Source organism: Salvelinus sp. IW2-2015, unplaced genomic scaffold (assembly GCF_002910315.2).
Source record: "Salvelinus sp. IW2-2015 unplaced genomic scaffold, ASM291031v2 Un_scaffold1052, whole genome shotgun sequence".
In the NCBI taxonomy this organism is placed as follows: domain Eukaryota; kingdom Metazoa; phylum Chordata; class Actinopteri; order Salmoniformes; family Salmonidae; genus Salvelinus; species Salvelinus sp. IW2-2015.
The window spans coordinates 4,503-21,686 of NW_019942706.1; the positions used below are offsets into that span (position 1 = coordinate 4,503).

At 42.7% G+C, this 17,184-nt stretch overlaps 1 protein-coding gene across 1 annotated transcript; it reads right to left on the bottom strand.

The window, feature by feature from the left end:
- Positions 1–5,598: 5,598 nt before the first annotated feature.
- Positions 5,599–15,980, bottom strand: LOC112069572 (transforming growth factor beta activator LRRC33-like). Its single transcript, XM_024136909.2, has 3 exons — positions 15,891–15,980; positions 9,179–9,300; positions 5,599–8,257 (listed from the first exon to the last, which is right to left on the bottom strand). The coding sequence occupies exons 2-3, from the start codon at positions 9,293–9,295 to the stop codon at positions 6,227–6,229; spliced, it is 2,148 nt and encodes a 715-aa protein (XP_023992677.2). The 5' UTR covers positions 9,296–9,300; positions 15,891–15,980; the 3' UTR covers positions 5,599–6,226.
- Between the last annotated feature and the right edge of the window lie 1,204 nt (positions 15,981–17,184).

Sequence of the window (17,184 nt, forward strand, 5' to 3'; positions counted from 1 at the left end):
CTACTGCCTCTGATCTGGTGGACTCACTAAACACACATGCTTCTTTGGAAATTACATCTGAGTGTTGGAGTGTGCCCCTTGCTATCCGTAAATAAATAAACACATGAAAATGGTGCATATTTGCTTAATATAAGGAATTTGAAATTATTTATACTTTTACTTTTGATACTTCAGTATATTTAAAGGGTCTAATGAATTTTAATCAAGTAATTTACTGGGTGACTTTTACTTGAGTCATTTTCTATTAAGGTATTTCCTTTTACTCAAGTATGACAATTGGGTACTTTTTCCCACCACTGCTTCCACAGATACAGTACACTACATTGTAGAATAATAGTGAAGACATCAACACTATGAAATAACACATATGGAATCGTGTAGTAACCCAAAAAGTACAAAACATCAAAATATATTTCATATTTTAGATTCTTCAAAGTAGCCACCCTTTGCCTTGATGACAGCTTTGCACACTTGGCATTCTCTCAACCAGCTTCACCTGGAATTCTTTTCCAACAGTCTTGAAGGAGTTCCCACATATGCTGAGCACTTGTTGGCTGCTTTTCCTTCACTCAGCGGTCCAACTCATCCCAAACCATCTCAATTGGGTTGAGGTCGGGTGATTGTGGAGGCCAGGTCATCTGATGCAGCACTCCATCACTCTCCTTGGTCAAATAGCCCTTACACAGCCTGTGGAGGTGTGTTGGGTCATTGTCCTGTTGAAAAGCAACTTATAGTCCCACTAAGCGCAAACCAGACGGGATGGTGTATCACTGCAAAATGCTGTGGTAGCCGTGCTGGTTAAGTGTGCCTTGAATTATAAATAAATCACCATCACACCTCCTACTCCATGCTTCACGGTGGGACCCAGACACGCGGAGATCATCCGTTCACCTACTCTGCGTCTCACAAAGACAAGGCGGTTGGAATTTCGACTCATCAAAGGACAGATTTCCACCGGTCTAATTGCTCGTGTTTCTTGTCCCAAGCAAGTCTCTTATTTTTATTGGTGTCCTTTAGTAGTGTTTTCTTCGCAGCAAATTGACCATGAAGGCCTGATTCACACAGTCTACTCTGAACAGTTGATGTTGAGATGTGTCTGTTACTTGAACTCCATGAAGCATTTATTTGGGCTGCAATCTGAGGCTGGTAACTCTAATGAACTTATCCTCTGCAGCAGAGGTAACTCTGGGTCTTCCTTTCCTGTGGTGGTCCTTATGAGAGCCAGTTTCATCATAGCGCTTGATGGTTTTTGCGACTGCACTTGAAGAAACTTTTAAAGTTATTTTTAATCATCAAACCAACACATAAACCAATGAACAAACCAACACACAGACCAATTCGAAGTACGTAAACCCCGGTGTGTACACTCTTAGAAAACGGTTCCCCAAAGGGTTGTCTCCATAGAATAACCCTTTTTTGGTTCCAGGGAGAGCCTTATTTTCTAAGAGCAGCCCGACGTGTGTAGAGAGAGCTCCAGGCCTTCCCTCCACGCCGGCTAGGTTTCTGTCTGTTGCAACCACCATGACCTACAGCCACAGCATTACCACAGTGGTATTCTGGTTACTCTGAACTTTACAGCACAGTCGTTCTGCACTTCACACACACATCCAGACTGGCACCCAGCACTGCCTGCCTGTCACTCTGAGGGTACTGCACTGGCACCCAGCACTGCCTGCCTGTCACTCTGAGGGTACTGCACTGGCACCCAGCACTGCCTGCCTGTCACTCTGAGGGTACTGCACTGGCACCCAGCACTGCCTACCTGTCACTGAGGGTACTGCATTGGTACACAGACAAACATGCACGTTTTAATTGCCAGAGCTGTAGAAGTAGCCTACTGTGTGTGTACACACACACACACACACAGCATTCATTCTCGAAGAGTAAGACTCATTATTACCTTGAAATTTCAACAATATTTTGAATTACCTTCCGAGATGCATGGCCACAGACAAAACAAGCTTTTCATCACTACATGCAGTGCCTATCATAAGTACCATTGAAGGAACGTGTCTCTTGAGACATGCTGTTAATGCTTTCTAAAGCTGTCTGGAAGATCTCCAGAATGTTCTGGGGCCATTTTAGGGCCAGTGCTCCGTCATGATTTGGCATCAGTCAATCCGCCAGTCACCTATTTTGTCTTCAGTGTTTTCTTTCAGAAGGTATTACATGTTGATTGGTGCTTCACTTTAGGCAGGGTTTATTTGTATTGGAGCATAGTGATTGTCACAGAGCAGTTTTAAACAGTAAAAGCACAATACTTTTTTAAATACATGGGCAGGACATACATTAAACAAAAATATAAACGCAACATGTAAAGTGTTGGTCCCATGTTTCATGAGCTGAAATAAAAAAAAATCGAATTGTATGCACAAATTTGTTTACATCCCTGTTATTGAAAATTTCTCCTTTGCCAAGAAAATCCATCCACCTGACAGGTGTGGCATATCAAGACGCTGATTAAACAGCATCATCATTACACAGGTGCACCTTGTGCTTGGGACAATTAAAGGCCACACAACACAATACCACAGATGTCTCAAGTTTTGAGGTAGTGTGGAATTGGCATGCTGACTGCAGGAATGTCCACCAAAGCTGTTGCCAGAGAATTGAATGTTAATTTCTCTACCATAAGCCGCCTCCGACGTTGTTTTAGAGAATTTGTCAGTACGTCCAACCAGCCTCACAACCGTAGACCACGTGTATGGCGTCGTGTGGGCGAGCGGTTTGCTGATGTCAACATTGTGAACAGAGTGCCCCATGGTGGCGGTGAGGTTATGGTATGGGCAGGCATAAGCTACAGACAACAAACACAATTACATTTTATCTATGCTAATTTGAATGCACAGAGATACCATAACGAGATCCTGAGACCCATTGTCGTGCCATTCATCCACCGCCCTCACCTCATATTTCCTCATGATAATGCACGGCCCCATGTCGCAAAGATCTGTACACAATTCCTTGAAGCTGAAAATTTCTCAGTTCTTCAATGGCCTGCCTACTCACTAGACCTGTCACCCACTGAGCATGTTTGGGATGCTCTGGATTGACGTGTACGACCGTGTTCCAGTTCCCACCAATATCCAGCAACTTCACACAGCCATTGATGAGGAGTGGGACAACATTTCACAGGCCACAATCAACAGCCTGATCAACTCTATGAGAAGGAGATGTGTCACACCAGATACTGACTGGTTTTCTGATCCAAGCCCCTACCTTTCTTTCCTAAGGTATCTTGTGACCAACACATCCAAATCTGTATTCCCAGTCATCTGAAATCCATAGATTAGGGCCTAATGAATTCATTGCAATTGACTGATTTCCTCATATGAACTGTAACACAGTAAAATCTTTGAAATTGTTGCATGTTACGTTTTATATTTTAGTTCATTATAGAACATGGTATTCCTCTATAGGACTGACCATAAATACACTGCTCAAAAAAATAAAGGGAACACTTAAAAAACACAATGTAACTCCAAGTCAATCACACTTCTGTGAAATCAAACTGTCCACTTAGGAAGCAACACTGATTGACAATAAATTTCACATGCTGTTGTGCAAATGGAATAGACAACGTGGAATTATAGGCAATTAGCAAGACACCCCCAATAAAGGAGTGGTTCTGCAGGTGGTGACCACAGACCACTTCTCAGTTCCTATGCTTCCTGGCTGATGTTTGGTCACTTTGAATGCTGGCGGTGCTTTCACTCTAGTGGTAGCATGAGACGGAGTCTACAACCCACACAAGTGGCTCAGGTAGTGCAGCTCATCCAGGATGGCACATCAATGCAAGCTGGGGCAAGAAGGTTTGCTGTGTCTGTCAGCGTAGTGTCCAGAGCATGGAGGCGCTACCAGGAGACAGGCCAGTACATCAGGAGACGTGGAGGAGGGCCGTAGGAGGGCAACAACCCAGCAGCAGGACCGCTACCTCCGCCTTTGTGCAAGGAGGAGCAGGAGGAGCACTGCCAGAGGCCTGCAAAATGACCTCCAGCAGGCCACAAATGTGCATGTGTCTGCTCAAACGGTCAGAAACAGACTCCATGAGGGTGGTATGAGGGGCCGACGTCCACAGGTGGGGGTGTGCTTACAGCCCAACACTGTGCAGGACGTTTGGCATTTGCCATAGAACACCAAGATTGGCAAATTCGCCACTGGCGCCCTGTGCTCTTCACAGATGAAAGCAGGTTCACACTGAGCACATGTGACAAGACGTGACAGAGTCTGGAGACGCCGTGGAGAACGTTCTGCTGCCTGCAACATCCTCCAGCATGACCGGTTTGGCGGTGGGTCAGTCATGGTGTGGGGGTGGCATTTCTTTGGGGAGCCGCAACGCCCTCCATGTGCTCGCCAGAGGTAGCCTGACTGCCATTAGGTACCGAGATGAGATCCTCAGACCCCTTGTGAGACCATATGCTGGTGCGGTTGGCCCTTGGTTCCTCCTAATTGCAAGACAATGCTAGACCTCATGTGGCTGAGTGTGTCAGCAGTTCCTGCAAGAGGAAGGCATTGATGCTATGGACTGGCCCGCCCGTTCCCCAGACCTGATCCAATTGAGCACATCTGGGACATCATGTCTCGCTCCATCCACCAACGCCACGTTGCACCACAGACTGTCCAGGGCATCGCCAGGCGTTGTAGGGAGGTCATACAGGCACGTGGAGGCCACACACACTACTGAGCCTCATTTTGACTTGTTTTTTAAGGACATTACATCAAAGTTGGATCAGCCTGTAGTGTGGTTTTCCACTTAAATTTTGAGTGTGACTCCAAATCCAGACCTCCATGGGTTGATAAATTTGATTTCCATTGATCATTTTTGTGTGATTTTGTTGTCAGCACATTCAACAATGTAAAGAAAAAAGTATTTAATAAGAATATTTCATTCATTCAGATCTAGGATGTGTTATTTTAGTGTTCCCTTTATTTTTTGAGCCGTGTATATAACATGGTGTTCCTCTATAGGACTGACCATAAATATAGAACATGGTATATCTCTATTTAATTCACATAGTACATTTGAAGGATGTAGTTATCCAAATACTTAAATAATTAAATCGTTCAAATGCATATTAGTGTAACACTAGAGAACAACATAATTGCGGTCCCTGTGACCAGAGTTGCAGCTGTGCCTCACAAATATGACTTGAGGTGAAAACCGCCAACCCGTCCTTTCTGAGTCCGATACAAAACTGGGCAGTTGATGCACATCTCAGCAAAACAGGAAATGTCATGTTTCCTCCGCTGCTTTTAGCAACAGTTTGCATCACAAAACTTCTGCACACAGACGCACACCGCACGCACACACACATACACACACCGCACGCACACACACACACAGAAAGACAAGTGAAGTGTAGCCATATTCGCACATTCAGGCCCCCAGAGGCAGCGATCGTGTGAACCAACCACACGTAGCACATACAGATTATCACAATGCAAAAAAAAGGTTGACTTGCTGCTGAACATTGTAACACACAGTTCTTTATCTGGTTTAGCAGGATATGTTCGTTTTAAGTGTTTCCAATAGATATCACCACATGTAATATGGCATTGTTTATGAATTACCTAAACTCAATTGCTTTGTAAGGAAACATTTGTTTCTGCCTTGAAATTGTATTGATACTGTATGTGCAAAACATCACACTTTGACATAATTGTAATTTATGACTATGGCTGTGTCCGAAATCTGTCTTGCCTACTACTTACTAAAACTACATTCTGTGTACTAATCGTACTACATACGTACTGTTTAGTACAAACAAATGCAGTAAGCAACATACTAGGCTCATCGATCCTGAGAATGATTCATCTAATGTGCAATTGCATTGATTCCCGCCATTCATTTATTTTGGTACAGCCCCTTGGGCTCCCGAGTGGCGCAGCGGTCTAAGGCAATGCATCTCAGTGCAAGAGGTGTCACTACAGTACCTGGTTTGAATCCAGGCTGTATCACATCCCGCTGTGATTGGGAGTCTCATAGGACGGTGCACAATTGGCCCAGAAATTGGCAAGGGTAGGCCGTCATAGCAAATAAGAATTTGTTCTTAACTGACTTGCCAAGTTTAAATAAAGGAATGATCTCATTATCAGCTGTTGCCAAACACACGTGAGCCTGGAAAGATGATTATCTTTCTCAAAAGTAACATAACATTCTGGCATTTAAAGCATACTAGTTTTTTTTGTAATTGCACTTGCTATAAAACGTTCTATTTCCTTCTACTTAGAACTCTAGTATGGGTATTTGGACACGGCCAGTGTCTTCTTTATTGGACTTTTCTTCCACAACACAGGGAAGGTGACTCCAGCATGTATTTTTAATGGCCATGGGAAGCAGTCTGGGCCTAAAGGTGAGCAGGAAGATAACAGACATTCCAACCAGACAGAGAACAGGTACGATAAACAGCAGGATGTACCAGTACACAGACTCTCCGTCACTACCGCCACATATTAGAGAGTCTACAAGCACCACTCTGTGTGTCCTTTTGGTCAGATCCTGACATGAAATATCTGAGAGGTCCATGATAGTGACAGTTTTTACCCTCTCGAACGTCCTGTACCAGTCCAACTGGCAGCAGTTGAAAGTGTTTCCGTTGAGAAAAACAGTGTGGAGTTTCGTGGCTAACACGTTAGCCTGAGCTGAGGGGACGGTGGTCAGTTTGTTGTCCCTCAGGTCCAGCAGCCTCAGCTCCAGATGTTGCAGTGAAGCAGGGAGCTGAGTAAGAGAGTTTCTGGAAATGTTCAAAGACTTTAAGTGGTGGAAAGGAGAGAAGTCAAAGTGTTTCAGGCCTGTGTTTCCCAATCCTAGATGGTGTAAAGTTCTGCTGAGGTCTTTTATCGATCTGGGCCCGATGACGAGTTCTGGGTTGTTAGACAGCTCCAGGTGTGTTAGGGGTGTCCCTACGAATGCTAATGATGGCAGCCTCCCCAGGTTGCACCCTGATAGGTGGAGATATCTCAGAGAAATTATGTTTCTCCAAACGACACAGTCTGATTGGTTACCCCCACCTGTGCCCCCACCCCATGCCTCAAGGGGGCACACGCCAACTCTGTTGTAGCTAATATCCACAGAGCTGATGCTGGTGAGAGAGGAAAACAGCTGAGCAGGTAGACTCTGCAGGTCATTCTGGCTCAGGTTCAGGAAGCTCAGGTTGCCTAGCTTTCTCAAACTAACTTGGTCGGCGTGGAGCTCTGTCAACCTATTGTTGCTCACGTCCAACTCGTACAACGTCCCCGGCAGCTTTTCCAGAGTTAGATTCAAGACCTCAAGACAGTTTGTCCACATCCTGAGTCTGGTCAGGCTTGGCATTTTGCTGATGAACCCTTGGGGGAAGTAGCCCACCTGATTTCCACTCAGATCCAGCAGGTCTAGAGAGGAGATGTCCCCGTGCAGGCTCTCGTCCCACAACTTGGCTGTGACGTTGCTCATGTTGCCCCTCAGGTTGTAGAACTGGACACTGGTTTTCCAGCTGGGGTAGGCAGCGGTGTCCGCCAGGTGTTCGTAGAAGCTCACCCTGTTCTGGGACAGATGGAGGTTCCTCAGGCGGCTGTGGGTGGGCAGAAAGGGGAAGAAGAGGAGGTTGTTGTCTGTGAGATCCAGGGTCTCCAGCTGGAAGACTTCCTGGAGGTCTTGGTTGGCTATGAACCACTCAATGGCATTGTGACTGGCGTTGAGGACCACCAGCTGGGTCATGTGGAAGTGCACCAGGCAGGGCAGGTAGTTGAAGGCCAGGTTGAGTCTCTGGAGCTTGTGCAGGTGATCGAAGGACTCGTCAATCTCAAACAGCATGTTCCTCTGCAGGTCCAGCTCTCTGAGCTGGTGGAGGTCGCTGAAGGAGCTTTCATCCAGCCTCAACAGGAGGTTCCTGGAAAGGTTGAGGTACTCCAGCGACGTCATGTTCTGGAGGAGGACGGAGACCATGTCCTCTGTAAGCTGGTTTTCTGACAGATCCAGAACTCTGAGTCTAGACAAGGTGAGCAGCGCCAGGCTAGTTTGCCGGTATCCAACGTGAAGGTTATTGGCAGCTAGATTGAGGCTCTCTAGATGAGGTGAGTTGTGAAAGAGCTTGGACCCCGCCGTCTCCAAGCGGTTGTCGGCACAGTTTAGAGTACGAAGGGAGACGTAACGGGAGAGGGAGTCATCTTGTAGCGTCTGAATGTGGTTGTGGTTCAGGTGGAGGTCCTCTATGCTGTCAGGTAGGCCCTCAGGTACAGACGAGAGCTCCCTGTTGCTACAGAGAGCAGTCTTTTGGGTCTGTAAAGGGGAAAAAAAAAGAGAAATTTAAGTGTATGCAAGAGAAATACTTTATTTTAGAAATGCAATATAAAATACTTTATTTTATACGATAAAACACTTTGAAGAGCAAAGGAAGAAAAAAAACCCGCTTATATCACATATCAGACCAGAGAGTATATGAGGGTATACATATATTACATGTACGCAGGAGTTGAAACTCTGAGAACCAGCAGTGATGGAAAAAGTACCCAATTGTCCTACTAGAGTAAAAGTAAAAGATACCTTAATAGAAAATGACTCAAGTAAAAGTGAACATCGCCCAGTAAAATACTACTTGAGTAAAAGTCTAAAAGTATCTGGCTTTAAATATAGTTAAGAACAGTGGTGGAAAAATAACTCAATTGTCATACTTGAGAAAAGTACGTGTAAGTGCTATACATCAAATTGCTTGAATTAAAGCAAACCAGACAGAATGACTTAATTGTTTTTTTTCTTCTCATTTATAGACAGACAGGGGCACACTCCAACAGTCAGACATCATTTTGAATCGCAGTATTTGTGTTTAGTGAGACTGACAGATCAGAGGCTGTAGGAATGACCATGTGTTATATTGATAGGTGCATGAATTGTACAATAGATACCCCCCTAAAAAAAATACTTAGTAGTACTTTAAAGTATTTTGACTTCAGTACTTTACACCACTGAGAACCAGCAGCAGTTTCCACTACAGCATCACCTTTGTGGTAACGTTTGCAGTCTCTTCCCCTTAGCCCTGTGTATGCAAAGGTCATCAGAGGCGCTTTTTACACCTTTCACTGAGAACCACAAGCTCTGAAGTTCAACATTCAAAGGGACTTTCTTTACCTCCTTTTTTATTGTATTTTATTTTATTGAGTTATATTTATTTTAATGAGCTTGTCCAAGAAGTTTAGCGCTTACCAGTCTGCAGGGGCTGTGGTGAGACTGGCAGAAGGCAGGCATCAGGAGGCTACACAGGGACCAGAGGGTTAGACAGAGCAGGGTAGGGGAAGAGGCCGTGGATGAGCATCTTAACATCCTGGCTGTGGAAGAGAGAAGGACAGCAGGAGAGAAGTGAGACTGTCAAAAGGAGAGGAGGTCTACAATGTGGGCAGAGAGACGTCATGGTTACTACACGCCAGACATTACAATGCCAACGCAGTCTGCAGGGGCTGTGGTGAGGCTGGCAGAAGGCAGGCATCAGGAGGCTACACAGGGACCAGAGGGTTAGGGACCAGAGGGCCCATTCAAATATAATAAAAGTATATCTTGAGCATCTGAGCAGTCCGCTATCATTTAACCTTGATAAAACATTCAATTAATTATTTTCATACGGTATCATCATAACCATATCAAATCCCATCCATTCTATCAAATCTATGTGGCACATAGGTAAATTCCACTATTCACTGTTGGAAATATGTGCTATATAACATGTTATCCTATGTCCACTACTGTTGTAATCAAATAAACAAATTATTAATAATCTATAATATACTTATAAAACCTTTTATAATCTATACATTAACTAATATTTTACTAAAATACTAAATTTACATGGGTTATTCCACGAAATTAGTGCATTTTACATCCCTTTAATATTACATTTTTAAGTAGAAATTGTGCATAAATATTGCATTTTAAAAGCTTGTTTTATTAGATTAAGTGCCATTTAAATATAGACCACATGGAAAATTCTATAAATCACATTTTTAATATTAAAGAATACTTTCTAAAGTGCCCAAATTCTGCATTTTGACGTGTCCCTCTGTGTCCCTCTATGTCCCTCTGTGTCCCTCTGTGTCCCTCTATGACTTCTAGAGGGATTTCAACCCACTTTAACCCCAACATTTCTCCAAGTTTTTTACCATCATTGTAAAGCTGTAGTTATTTTTCTTTTGACAAATTCATTTCTGGTTATTATTATTTATTTAATGTGATTTTTAGTAAATAATTTAAAGGTAAAAACAACCTGTCCCTCATTTTAAAGTCAATCCTGTTACATGAACTAAACTCTGGTTTTAATATGCTAAAACTATTCCTTTTTAAATATTTGTTATTTATTTACTGAACATCTTATAGTCAAACCCTAGTGTAAAAGCTGGTTCTACTCTTTTTGGTCATTTTGTGGTGGAAAACTGAGCGGGTCGATTATAACACATCTTCCATTCCCCTTGTCACAAAGGGGATTTATGTCTGATTTAAGAACCCTGTTAAGGTCAACCTCTTGAGATGGAAAAACATGTTTGTTTTATAAGTTGCACATGTGTTCTTTATGACAGAATACAGAACCACTTAGGGGTCATGGTGAAGAGAAAAAGACAGCCAGGCTAATCTGTTCCCTATGTTTTTCTTATCCATTCCCTCAAATGTTTCATTCATCCCCTTGTTTTTTTGTGTAGCCTATCTCTAGGCCTAAAAACGTGATTCTCCATATGTATGCTACCTTGACGGTCCTACTTGGCCTATAACATATTGCAGCCTAAATGTTTTCAGATTTTTGAGGGGGCACAAAGTACTTTAGGATGACTGAGGTGTGGCCCGGAGGTGGGCTAGGCCTGTGTCTGCAAATAACACCTGAAACAGCTTTTTTCTTGCAATCAGTAACCATAATCATTATGCTTATTTTTGTGTCGAAAATATGTTTCTTTTTCAGCGTACAGTATCTAAGCCTACCTCTGGAGCTGTCTGTAGCATCCTGATTGGTGGTTATTTATTTATTTTACATTCATTTAGTTATTGCTTGCTTTTCTAAAGTCTAACAACCTTGTCAGCTAAGATACACTGAACATAAATATAAACACAACATGCAACAATTTCAAAGATTTTACAGAGTTACATTTCACATAAGAAAATCAGTCAATTTAAATAAATTCATTAGGCCCTAATCTATGGATTTCACATGACTGGGAATACAGATATGCATCTGTTGGTCACAGATATCTTCTCTTTTTTTTGTAGGGGCGTGGATCAGAATCTGGTGTGACACGTCCTTCGCAATGAGTTGATCAGGCTGTTGATTGTGGCCTGTGGAATGTTGTCCCACTCCTCTTCAATGGCTGTGCCAAGTTGCTGGATGTTGTCAGGAACTGGAACAGGCTGTCGTACACATCGATCCAGAGCCTCCCAAAATATGCTCAATAGGTGACATGTCTGGTGAGTATGCAGGCCATGGAAGAAGACCTGGGGCATTTTCAGCTCCAGGAATTGTGTACAGATCCTTGTGACATGGGGCCGTGCATTATCATGCTGAAACATGAGGTGATGGCGGCGGATGAATGGCACTATAATGGGCCTCAGGATCTCGTCACGGTATCTCTGTGCATTCAAACTACTATTGATAAAATGCAATTGTGCTTGTTGCCAATAGCTTATGCCTGCCCATACCATAACCTCACCGCCACCATGGGGCACTCTGTTCACAATGTTAACATCAGCAAACCGTTCGACCACACAACACCATACACGTTGTCTGCCATCTGCCCGGTACAGTTGAAACCAGGATTCATGACCTGACTTCTCCAGCGTGCCAGTGTCCATCGAAGGTGAGCATTTGCCCACTGAAGTCGGTTTACGATTCCAAACTGCAGTCAGGTCAAGACCCTGGTGAGGACGACGAGTATGCAGATGAGCTTCCCTGAGAAGGTTTCTGACAGTTTGTGCAAACCCACAGTTTCATCATCTGTCCGAGTGGCTGGTCTCAAACGATCCTGCAGGTGAAGAAGCCTAATGTGGAGGTCCTGGGCTGGCGCGGTTACACGTGGTCTGCGGTTGTGAGGCAGGTTTGTGTGTTTTGCCAAATTCTCTAAAACGATGTTGGAGGCGGCTTATTTTAGAGAAATGAACATTAAATTCTCTGGCAACAGCTCTGGTGGGCATTACTGCAGTCAGCATGCCAATTGCACGCTCCCTCAAAACTTGAGACATCTGTGGTATTGTGTGGCATTGTGACAAAACTGTACATTTTAGAGTGGCCTGTTATTGTCCCCCAGCACAAGGTGCACCTGTGTAATGATCCTGCTGTTTAATCAGCTTGTTGATATGCCACACCTGTCAGGTGGATTGATAATCTTGGCAAAAGAGAAATGCTCACTAACAGGAATGTAAACAAATGTGTGCACAAGATTTGCGAGAAAAAAATATTTTTGTGCGTATGGAACATTTCTGGGATCTTTTAAATCGGAAAATGCGCAGACATCAGAAACAGAGCATCCACGTCTCAAGGATAAACCCGATTTTTATTTATTTTTTTATAGAAAAAAAATGTGTTTACCAAACAAACAAAAATACTGAACAATAATTTCCCAGACGAGTTTATTGATGGCTTCATACCACCTGATAACATGTCCAAGGGCTCCTTTGACTATAGGTGAAAAGCTGGAAATTCCCTCAGTCATGGATGCTTGCCGAGAGGGTTTTGTCCCAACCGCTGCTACAAAGATCAGAGAAATCCCACTTTCCAATGAATCCAGAATCCAGGATATGGCAGATGATGTTGAATCACACGCAGGTTTTAGACAGAGCCCGCACATCAAATTGGTTTTTGCAATGCAATTAGATGAGACGACTGACATTTCAAATGCCGCATCTTGTATATATTTGCTACATATATGAAGATAGTCTTTGTTGCAGTTGCCTCAGAACACAACTGCAGGTGAAATATTCTGTGTTCTGAACAAGTATGTGGGCGGCAGGTAGCCTAGTGGTTAAGCGCATTGGGTCAGTAACTAAAATGTTGATGGTTCGAATCCCCAAGCCAACTAGGAAAAAAGCTGTTGATGTGCCCTTGAGCAAGGCACTTAATTGCTTCCTGTGAGTCGCTCTGGATAAGAGCCTCTGCTAAATGACTAAACTAAAAAGGGACATGGATTACAACGGGGCTGTTGCATTGTGATCTGTAGGCCTACCAACAAGACTGCTGATCAACCTATCCACGCAGGGAAGTGAAAGTGAGATTTTCCAAGCAAACGATAAAATTGACAATTTAAAAAAAGAAGCTTGTCACCGGTTCTTGATAATAATCTGAGCTGTCCTGTGACTGAAGCCTACACGCTTGTTTTAATGAGATGGCTGTTCAGCAGCGGGTAATACCCGCAACTCTGCAAGATGGCAGTGCAGACATTAATCCCCTTTCATTATGTGAGACCAACTTGTCTCTTGCTACAATAAAATCTAGATATCGCAACACACTAGCTGTTGAAAACTCCTTGATACCTCTGTGGGGCTGTTGAAAACTCCTTGACACCTCTGAGGTGTCCCTGGCACCAACAAGTTTGAGAGTTAAAATTAGGCCTATGCTATAGGAATATCATGCTATCTGTTTGACAGACGAAATGACAGCCTACTGTCCATAGATTTTGTCAGACAATTCCTTCCCGTCACCATGCACTCATTAAATGTCTCAGTGCCAGTGAAGAGATTGGTGCGTTAAGGAAATTAGAACCAGGGCTCAAATTGAGGGTATGTCAGGTTATTGTGGCTTTTGTTAAAGAAAATGGCTAAAATATATTGAATATAACAGGCCTGCCCTTTGTTAGCTTAAGATTTAGAAGAAAATAAACAATGGATCTGATTAAATAAAGCAACGCTTTTGTCCAGAATGCTTTATGCTAGAAACAAGCTGTACAATGTCGAGGAAAGACGTGACTCCAGGACATATCGAATATATTTGGTTCGTCTCTATGACATTCAGAGGCTGCACCACAACATTCTATAGCTGAGAACGAGGAGACAACACATTCCCTTTGCTTGGGAGGTAATGACTCTGTTCCTATCACCTGACATTCGACCTTTCAACAGGTTATTAAACAACATACTGACTCTAGATCAGTCAGGAGCAAACCAGGTAGCCTAAGAAGGAAAGGAAATGAATGATTTAGGCTATAGTTATTTTAAGGCCTGCCATTTAAGAAATCAAATGTGAAGCAGTTGTGACAGTCTACAGGCTGGTAGGAGCACTTGGCATTTCAACAACACATCAACATCAGCACTACAACGACATGCCTATAAATGTAGCATTTATGCTGTATAAAATGACATTTAAAACAATTATTAGTTAGCATTAAATAATTATTAAACGAAAAATGCCGTATTAGGCTATACAGTTATTCTACAATTCCTTTGAATTCCCTTTTATAATCACGAGTTTGGCCAGTCTTTGGTTTGAGGATCATGTGGTGAGCTTTGCATGCCTAGTTTGTTAATTTAGCCTCTTATAGTCCCATGCCCTGATCACAGTCAACACAAATCTATTTTGTAACAACAATATCATGGAATAAAATTGAATACATTTGAAAATGATAGTTTTCCCAAATTAAAAAAAAGTTACAAGTGCATACTGGATGATATGTGGCTGCTGTGTTAAACAATGAATGGCTTTTTCTCTAAATTATTGATGATCAGATACGTCAGTTGTAACTGGTTCTGTTGGGCTCAAATTGTACAGTTGATATAAAACATTTGTACTGATCCAAACTTATCCTCCTTCCTAACAACAGCCTGTATAGATATCAAAACGTCTCCGGTTACTGTAGCATGCGATCATTCGTAATCATACTCTGTTGTGGTATTAAAAAAAAGATTCTGCATTTATAAAATACTACTTTTTCTCAGACCGCAAATAAGATTTGTTATTTTTTTTAAACTAGGCAAGTCAGTTAAGAACAAATTCTTATTTTCAATGACGGCCTTGTTCAGGCGCAGAACGACTGATGTTTATCTTGTCAGCTCGGGGATTCTATCTAGCAACCTTTCGGTTACTGGCCCAACACTCTGACCACCAGGCTACCTGACAGATTCATGCAGGGCTTTTGTTATAATCGTATATCTGTCCATCCGTGTCCGTGGTGATCTGCGAATCCACAAACTTCTGGCTACTTTGCCATGTAATGCTTACAAAACAAAGAAACGTTTCTTAAACTGCATATCTAATGATCTGGTCTGTCCTAGGAGTGAGGCTAAACGGTAGGCATGGTCGCTGCTATCCACTTTGTTTGAATTATTATTTTGGATATAGTGGAGGGTCACTTGTTGTTTTTTTTCAAGCTTTCAGTGGGGGTTAGGTAAAAATATATTTTACTGAAATATATTTAAATTCAGAGAGATCCGATTTTCTCCAGGTATCCCTCATTATATATAACGTACAGCCCCTTATAAAAATTCTGAGGGTATGGATACAAAAAACCGAGGGAACGGGTTAGCCTGGCTGTTTTTTCTCCACCGCGACCCATAAGGAGCACCATAACAGAATGATTAAAAAACGAATCACCAAGTTACATTACTCACAAGGTAACCAATTGGTGGAAAGACCCACATATGAAATATCTGAACAAACACTACTTATAGTGAAACAAACGAATCAATAATAATTTACAAGCACTTTAAAAAGCATTTGACAAATCCAGTGAATTGGCATAGACTGTATTAGGATATTAAGCTACAAAGTAACATTCCTTGACCTAAGAGCATGAATGACAATAACCTCAACGTTAAACCTTCTGTTCGGATATTACAAGCATGTAGTGAAAAGAGTGCCAGTTTGCGTTTATGTTATTTATAGATGACTTTGCTACATGCTGAGTGTAGATCCATCACACGCAGTTGGAAAGGAGTGTACAGCGCATCCACTACTCACGCTGATGGTTAGATGTGGGTCCTTCAAGCCACAGTCGGTTGAGCTGTTGACCATATCTCCGGTTGTGCGCGATGCAGCGCTGGTGGGTCGAGTGGTGTGTGTTCTCTACACAGCAGAGCCGTGCAATTAGTATTTGCGGAAGCAGGCTAGCAACGGAAACCAAAGTCACATGGACAAGATCATACAAATAGATTCACATGCCTAGGTCAGAGACATGTTCTATATTACATTAAACATTGGAACCAGAAGCTTCACTACATTGTATAATATGCAGGTCATCCATACCTGTGCACATAGTGCATCACTGTCGACTTACAATGTTATTTGCCGATAAAGGTTTACATCAAATACAACTTTCTCACCCAATCATTTCTATGTGGGAATTCTAAGTTAAAATACCCTTTTTTAAAGTTTTGTTTTCAAAATAGCAATGTGAAGCACTTCACGCTCTCACGAAAAAGCCTGGTACATTGGCATTTGTCATTCACATCACGATTTGTGTAGGCTTCTCTCCTCTACCACAAAAACCTAGTGAGAAAACGCCTTTCTCACCCCTCTCTCGCCTACTCCTGTTTCTGATCATCAGATAGTACAGAGAGGAAACCACTCAACACTCACACCCTTCCTGCCTAGCTGACACTTGTGCAACTGTAAAGAGAAAAATAGTTTTTTCTTGACAATGAATAGTTCACCTACACTGACACTATTAAACATATTCAACCAGCGCTCTCATTTGTGCTGAACCTTTGGAAGAGAAACACAGAGAGAAAGGTAATTATTTTTTTAATTCTGTGGCCTACCACAGCGTAGTGGTGTGTATTCTCCTATAGTTCTGGAAATAGAATAGGGAATTAGAATCAGGAAGTGATGGAGCCGCCATTGCATGGGTGATCTGTTGGGGCCATTGCATGGGTGATCTGTTGGGGCTTCCTTCTTGTTTTCATGCTATGAGGCCTCTCCTCTCTCCCTCAACTCTGACTTTACTACGGGATTGGCAGCTGAAGCCAGATTCATGGTCAGTTTAATTTAAGCAGCGTTCATTGTTCAGAGGTTTAACCTGGCCTCAAATATTAGACCTGGATCTCCTCTCTTTCAATATTCCATTTAGTAAAAGTATTATGCCTTGTGTTTTAAAAACAGTACAAGGAGACATCCCTCATGCTCCCTCCTCAAGAGTGTGCACGAGTAGCATTGAGGTAGAACACCGCTGACATTCTAAGCTTTCATGTGGTTATAACACACACACACACCCAGGAAACCAGTTGACAAACTGGTACATTATAATCAAACTATA